This window comes from Cynara cardunculus, assembly GCF_001531365.2.
Source record: "Cynara cardunculus var. scolymus isolate 2C chromosome LG 13, CcrdV1, whole genome shotgun sequence".
Lineage (NCBI taxonomy): Eukaryota > Viridiplantae > Streptophyta > Magnoliopsida > Asterales > Asteraceae > Cynara > Cynara cardunculus.
The window spans coordinates 9,805,301-9,813,420 of NC_037540.1; the positions used below are offsets into that span (position 1 = coordinate 9,805,301).

General features: G+C 32.8%; 2 protein-coding genes across 2 annotated transcripts; both read right to left on the reverse strand.

Annotated features, from left to right (window-relative positions):
* Positions 1-1,715: 1,715 nt before the first annotated feature.
* LOC112524379 (histone H2B-like) lies at positions 1,716-2,338 on the reverse strand. Its single transcript, XM_025134170.1, has one exon. It carries the CDS (start codon positions 2,275-2,277, stop codon positions 1,861-1,863), a length of 417 nt encoding a protein of 138 aa, XP_024989938.1. The 5' UTR covers positions 2,278-2,338; the 3' UTR covers positions 1,716-1,860.
* A 1,709-nt stretch (positions 2,339-4,047) lies between these two features.
* On the reverse strand, positions 4,048-4,449 carry LOC112524736 (late histone H2B.L4-like). Its single transcript, XM_025134693.1, has one exon. It carries the CDS (start codon positions 4,447-4,449, stop codon positions 4,048-4,050), a length of 402 nt encoding a protein of 133 aa, XP_024990461.1.
* Between the last annotated feature and the right edge of the window lie 3,671 nt (positions 4,450-8,120).

Here is an 8,120-nt window from a genome sequence, read left to right on the forward strand (position 1 = left end):
ATGTTTTGTTTTGTTTAATTGTTATTTTAATTTTAATTTATTAATAACTAATATTAATGAGGATTATAATTAAAAAAATGACAAAAAAATTCTCTTAAGTAACTTTAACTATCGTTTTAATAAGTTAGTTTATAAGCTAAATTCTATTCATCCAAAATATAAGCTACCTTATAAGTTAGCTTATAAAGTAACTATATTTGTCAAACAATGTCTTAAGTTGGTACCAATTTAATAGGTTAGTGGTACCGTATCAACTATCTAAACTTGGTTAATACATGGTATTAGAAGTCATGTACCACGTTAATACCGCACTGTACCAACTTTTTTTTTTAATTTTTTTTTTTTTTGTAAATTAGAGTTTAATTACTAATCCAACATATTTTTATTTTAAACTTGGAATTTTAATAGTCTCTTTTAAGTTTTTTCTAAATATTAATATGGATAGATATATAGAATTTGATTGAAGTCATATGTCTATCTCTAAGGGCAACTCCAACCTTGACGCTAAAAAAAACACCAAATAAGTGGGCCCGTTAACACCAAAAAGATACTCAACTCCAACCTTTTGCCGTCCACCTCTTCCACGGCAAATTTGCCGTTCATTTCCTTCCTCCGGCAAAATTTTGGTGTTTTTGGCGTGCGATTGGATCCAAAAGAACGGCAAAATTAGGGTTTTGCCGTTCGATTGGAGTTGCTCTAACAACCTTAGTAACTCGTTAACACTCCATAGTCCATCGACATTCCTTAATTACCGCTTGTAGTAAACTCATAGTGAATGCTTGTATATATGAAGCTTATTTGATTGCTTGTATACGTAATAGGTAAAAATAAGTGGTACAACACGCATCATCATGTTATATGAATGTTCGATAGTTTTAATCCATCTAGATCTAGTTAGCAAAAATGTCAATTTAACTAAATTTTTAACTTCAATTTTCACGCTGATAAAAGTAACAAAACCTAACAAACTTCAACATTTTGAAATGTTAACGTTTTTTTTTCAAAACCTATAAATGTTTATATAAATGTTTTTTTCAAAACCTATTAATCGATTGAGACAAAATATATCTCGTTGCATTATGAAAATATTCTACTAAAAATACATACATATATATATACATATCAAAAACAAAAAAGGTTATTAATGTGATAAGGCAATTCCATATGAGATGAACACAACAAAGAACTGAAAACCATAACAGAAAAAATAATCACAATAACAAAGAGTTCTACCCGATAACTGAAAATTACAACAGTTTCCGAAAATTTGTTACATACAATTTTGTTTCAATCAACTAAAATATTACCCAGTGAGTTACAGGTAAGCGGACCCTTGCCTTTGTTTTTGTTCAGCCAATTAAAACAAAAGAAGGAAATTTGAATTATTGTACCTTCAAATCGTATTGTTTACAACAACCGACCAAATACATTGATAAAAAAATCATAAAGCAAAAAAGTGTATTCCAAGCTTAAATGATGAAACTAGTTTCCGTCGAATACACCATTTGTGTAATCCACATGATATTTTTTTTAAAAGGATTTTATCAAATCAGAATTTGTTATATCATAGTTCGATTTCTATTTCAGTGACTCTGATTTGAGTTCGCCGGAAAATGATTTCCAAAGAGACTAAGGACGTCGCCGGAAACCGGAGCATTTTACGGAGAAAACAAAACCAGAATCCATACACGAAGATTAAAATTTCAAAGAACATAAGTAAGACGATCAACTATGATATTCCATTAATCAAACATTCTAATTTCTTAACAATACCAGATCGTTTCCAGTAATTACATCAGATAACAAAATCCAGATCAACAAAAACCTAATTTCAAAACGAAACCGACAATCGAAGGCATTCTAAGCGCTAGTAAATTTAGTCACAGCCTTGGTACCTTCAGAAACAGCATGTTTAGCCAACTCACCAGGAAGAACAAGCCTCACCGCAGTCTGGATCTCCCTTGACGACAGAGTGTTCTTCTTGTTGTACCTTGCGAGTCTAGAAGCTTCCTGTGCTAGCTTCTCGAAAATGTCGTTAATGAACGAGTTCATGATCCCCATCGCCTTGCTAGAGATCCCGATGTCAGGATGAACCTGCTTCAAAACCTTGAAGATGTAGATCTTGTAAGTCTCCACCGACTTCTTGTGCTTCTTCTTCTTTTTGTCCGCTCCCGCCGCAGATGCGTCCTTTGGGAGCTTCTTCTCGGCTTTCGGCTTCTTCTCCGCCGGAGCTTTCTCCGCCACTGGTTTCTTTGCGGCTGCTGCCTTTGGTGCCATTGCTACAGTCGAGGAAACGAAGGATCGAGATATGCAGAAAGGGGAAGAGAAAGGGGTTTTTGATGTTGTTGGTGCTTTTCTGGGGGTTATGTTTATATAGGCTGTAGATGATTAATGTGATTGGTTAGATATCTTAGACACGGATTATGATCTCTGGCCGTTGATTTTCAGAGAGCAACTTGGACGGTGGATTCTGACCATTTTACTCGAAACTCTTGGCGGTCAACCGTAAAGTTTACTTGAAAATATTCAAAAATTAATTTAAATCACCTATTAATATGTACTTTGTTTCTTTCAAATTAAAATTAAATATAAAAACCCATTTGATTTTTATTAGGATACGATTGAGTTTCGATAAAAAAGAAAGTTACGGTGAAAATGATAATAAGAGATTTTCATCTTTAAATTAATAATAATTAAAAAATCAACGGTAATAAAATATCTTAACTCATAAATAATATTTGACTGATAAATCAATATCTTATAATATATATTAATCATTACAAAAATAAATAATATTAAAGGACTTTTTCCCCAAATTATTAAACCGATCAAGTACCATCCATCAATAGAATGTCAAGAAATTCATTTGATCTAGCCTTTTTAGGGTGCGTTTGGTATGCAAATTTGGTGGGACGAGATGAGACAAAAATAAATAGTCTCATGTTTGGTGTGTCATGGAACAAATTATAAGCATCTCCAACAAACTATCTATGATTTCTCTAAGATAAATAACATAAATTAAAATTTTCTTTTACTAACAACAGATTCTCTATTTTTAGAGATTTCAACATCTATTATATTATTAAAATATTTTATAAATTTATCAACTTAATATATTTTTTAAAATAAATTATATAAAAATAAGAACAATTCAATCTCATTAGTCGAAATGAATTAAAAATTAATTTACCTCTACAAACAAGTTTTAGAGTTTTTTTTCTAATTTAAGAAACAATATAGAGAATTTGTTGAACACAATAGAAAACAAAAAACCCCATTTTTTTATTTTAGAAAATCTGTTGGAGATGTTCTAACCTCAATCTTGGACATAGCAAATATTTATTTCACAAGATCTCTCCAATATCGTGAGTTCAGCATACGACCTAATATGACCACAATTGCACGCCACCGTCATTTTAGCGGTGGTGGTCTGATTTTGATGATCGTAACCATACTTTTTTATGATATTGAATTATACAGATGATTATTTTACAGAGTTGCACTAATTACATATTTCTTTAAACTATAAGGATTAGATCCATATCCTTTTTCGAAAAGCTTAAGGGTATGATTTCTTTCTCATCTTGAAACCTGCATAGCCACGATGATCGGAGGAGGGTTTGTAAATTTCCATTCAGGCCCTCGTATTCAACTCATTTATACCACGCCCTTTCGTTCACGAATATACTAGATTGGCAAAATCAACTCTTTCACTTTCGATGACTTTAAGATCATTGAATCGCTCCATTTATCTCTCTTTCCTAATCTGGGCACTGGGTATCAATTTTGAACACTGGTTTACATTATTTGGTGTTCTAACATGATTTACCAGTTAAATTCGTTGTTATATGTTGTTTTTAAGACTGAACTGTAGTGATATACTCAAGCAATCAGATGGATAGGATAAGATTATGTTTACCATTCCATTGTGCCATATTGATCTGAGTTAAGCTTTACATCAACTTCTTTGTGACACCGATTTATTTACATTACTTTTGTGCTGTTACAGCCACCACAAAGACTCAAACCACCCTAGTGCAAGTCTACTTAAGACTTGTCAAAGTGCTTCACAGCCTTGTTGCCTTCATGGACAGCATGCTTAGCCAGTTCTCCATGAAGCACAAGCTTCACCGCAGTCTCAATATCCCTTGATGACATTGTATTCTTTTTGTTGTACTTTGCAAGCTTAGAAGCTTCTTGAGCGATTTTCTCAAGCATGTCATTTACGAACGAGTTCATGATCTCCATCGCCTTGTTGGAGATCCCAATGTCCCCATGGACCTCCTTCAGGACCTTGAAGATGTAGGTTCTGTACGACTCGGGTTGTTTCTTGTTCTTCCGTCTTTTCTTGCTTGTTTCCACCATTGGTGCATCAGTTGGGGGGCTATTGATGTTCTTTGAGTTGTTTTCCATCGACACTTTTTTCAAGATCAACGATTTGACAGCCATTTGTGGCGAGACACAGAAAAGATCGGAAAAGAGATAACAAAGGAGATTTGGATGAAAAAGGGGTCTAAAGTTAAATTTTTTGGTGCGTGAAATGAGGCTATGTTGAGTACGTTATATAGCGCAATCTAGGTTGATTTGATTGGTTGGTTAAAAGCGACATGGATCATGGCTTTGTTGATCTCACGGATCACAAATTTCAACCGTTGATTCTTACAGATGAGATATAAATTATGTGCATTGAGTTCAGCAGTGTGTTGCGAGATATATGAAGTCATGCTTCGTTTTTAGAAATTAAAATATTCGGCAGTTACAAAAATGAAAACCAGTACACACCTATAGATAACTTTGGGATTTAAGTATTTTTTTTTTGAGATAAACTTGTGTTGATTAATTGACAAGCACATTTAAAATACAACAGATACTACAATAAAATTGGGTTTATAGGATGTCAACAATGTCAAGTGTCTCAGGTTCAAATCCAGTAAATGCTTATCGGGTAAGAGTCTTCACTCTTACTTACCGGATAAGACCCGCTGTCATTGTCATCGTTTTTATCGGGTAAGATTCTCAAACATTGTCATGTTCATCCGATAAGGTAAAGTGACTCATTAAGTATTTTATCGAGTAATCGTTTATTAGATAGACCCTGAGTCTACTAAAATATTGTTTTACTTGTGCACACAAGTGAACAATTGTGGATCTATGATATTTGATATAGTTTGTGAACATGTTGTGAATACCATATAATTTAATAAAAATTAAAACTAAACATACAACTTTATGAACACATAAAAACATTCTAAAAAGGGAAAGAAGTTGTCATACACTAAGGGATTCTTTGGCCATTGCTGAATGGTTTGGTGCAAAATGATTAAAAGACTTTCATGATATAATGTAAAAAATGAAATATAATTATTTGGTAATTGTTTACAATAAGATTAGGGCGGTGAATGGTTAAGGGAGACTCATGATACAAAATTATTCAAATGGTTTTAGAATCATTAAGAGGTAAACTTTTTTTTTATCAAACCAATATCATCTCTTAACAATTCAGATGTTGTCTCTTAATGAACTACTAGTAGTGTACCCGCGCAATGCGGCGGGAGCCATGAATTTTAACGGTTTTGAAGTTTCACTAGTTTTATAAGATAAGATTTAACGATGATACATGTTACACTTGGTCTTTACATATTAATACAATTTGAATAAATAAGAGTTATGGTTCCAATTACAGACTATCGATAAAAAAATTGTATGACAGTTTAAAATCCAATATATTTAAAATCCAACATATTTAAACGACTCCACAAATGTGTTCGATCTACACCAAGAGCAAATGTAATAACCCAAAAAAAAAAGAAAAAAAAGAAACTAAATGTAATTTAATGACAGGAAACCTAATGGTCATGAAATCTACGACTATTAATCATGATTTATCGTTTCATATTCCGTGAAACCGTCGATGGGGTTTAGTATAAAATGGGAGTTTGTAGCTTTATGTGTAGCTTGGGGTCAAGAAGGAGAACTACTGTGAGAGAAGGCGACGGTGGACGCTGTAATGAGAGTTGACGTTGCTCTTCAACGTAGCTAGTTTGGCACCAATCGGGGAGACGCTAGCCACATTAAAGATCGGTTTGGGCTACGCCATGTATAGTGAGTTATACGTGACTTTTCTAAAAAATGGTTGCACATTTTATTTACATTTATATGCAAGCTTGCTGGATTTTTCTCTATAAAATTGAATATCATGTTTGCGTAAAAACGTGCCTTATTTTATGAAATATGTCGTGTGGCAATGGGGATGTACTATGGTATGATTCCATAAAGACAAACATGCTTTGTGAGTTTGTCTAAGCCGTAAGTGCGGACATGCTGTGTGAGTTCGCCGGGTAATACTGTGTGAGGTAGTCATCTCTCGTACGCCACTAGCTTTGTGAAGTGTGTTGTTTAAACTGTATGCATGATAAATTATGACGTGTTTTGGGGCTTGCGTTGTGCGGCTGCCAGAAACAAAACTGTGCGGCTACTGCTTTGTGGTTGAGCGGGCAAGTTAGTCAAAGCGGACAATATCATTGCTACGGGGTTTTGGGGGCGTTACAGCAAAGAACCAAGAAACTTGAGTTTTAAGATAAACACTCAAAACCAATAAAGAATACTACAAATTTGACAGATCATAAGCCATGAAAAGACAAAAAAAAAAAAAAGGTTTTAGAATGAAATTTCAACTGCTTACCCTCTTTCTTGTCCAGAAACTCATATTAAAGTTGGATTAATACGTGTATATATATTTCAAAAACACCCAAGAACATATTAATTCAGAACATATTATACAGTGTAATTTGAACAGCCTAAACCCAAAATATATAGTATATATATAAATAAATAACTATAAAAGTATAAATCGTAAATATTAAAAATATTTTTTCTGTTGGACCGGTAACTGCACTAGGGAGCCGCCCACGTGATATTGTCCGCTCTGGGCTGCCCCGGGGTTTCCCCGCACGGCAACAACCCCTCACGGTTTTGCTTTCTAAAACGCGTCACTGGTAGGAGAAGACTCCCACTTCCTTATAAGGAAGAGAAGACTCCCTAGCCTCACCGATGTGAGATGCTCCTGCATTGCTACAGGAGCGGTGGGTTTAAGGACGAGGATTTGACCTGCCGAGGGAACACCGAGTCTGCTGAGCCAACATTTTCATTATATATATAATATATAATTAAGTCAAAAACTATTCAATATTGGACTCATTTCGAAGGTATTAACGAGACGATTATAAATGGTGTAATTTGTTAAAATAAAAATGTATTTTTTAAACATGTTTTAATTGATATACGATTATGTATGTTAATTTGATAAAGATTTAAAATGAAACATTTAAAAGTAAATGACGTAAAATAAATTAATTAACTAATTATAGTGGTAAAAAATATAAATTTAATATTTTAATTTTTAAAAATTAGGTTGAATGTGAGAGGGGTGAGTATGTGAGGAGGAGAGTATGTGAGGGGAAGGGGTGAAAAAGTGACGTAAGGGGGTATCAATATCAACCCCTTTAAAAAATATCGGTTGTGAGAGGATGAATGTATGTGAAGGGGTGAGTGTATGTGAGGAGATGAGGGGGTGAAAAAATGATGTAAGGATAGTATAAATGGTATTATGGTCATTTAGTATTTTAAGACTTTAAAACTTTTGCTAAATTTGCTTAATAAGATAGTATATGTATAAATTAAGAGATAAACAAACAACTCATGACTTTTATAGAAAAAAAAAAACCAAGGCATAAAACAAAATGAATTTTTATATCGACGAACAAAGTAGAATATCATAAAACATGAAAAAAGTTCATAAAATAAAATTAATTTATAATATAATTAAAGTTTTTAATTCATAAAGTTGAATTATTATTAATTTATATGAATTATTTTGAAAAGGTGTATTGGACGGATACATTTATATACCATTTTAATAATATAATGGATGTTAAGATATTTAAAATAGGAATTAATTTTTTTTAAAGATTTTGATTCTTTATTTTATATAAACTATAAATAATTTGTTAGAGGTATTGTTATAATGAACCTCTAAAGTTTTGAAGTTTTCAATTGATTAAAGCCTATTATATATTTACTAGAAGTGTACACGTGCAATGCAGCGAGATACATCGTGATTT

Excerpts from the sequence above, each read along its gene's own strand:
- LOC112524379 (XM_025134170.1), bottom strand. The coding sequence starts at position 2,277 with ATGGCACCAAAGGCAGCAGCCGCAAAGAAACCAGTGGCGGAGAAAGCT.
- LOC112524736 (XM_025134693.1), bottom strand. The coding sequence starts at position 4,449 with ATGGCTGTCAAATCGTTGATCTTGAAAAAAGTGTCGATGGAAAACAAC.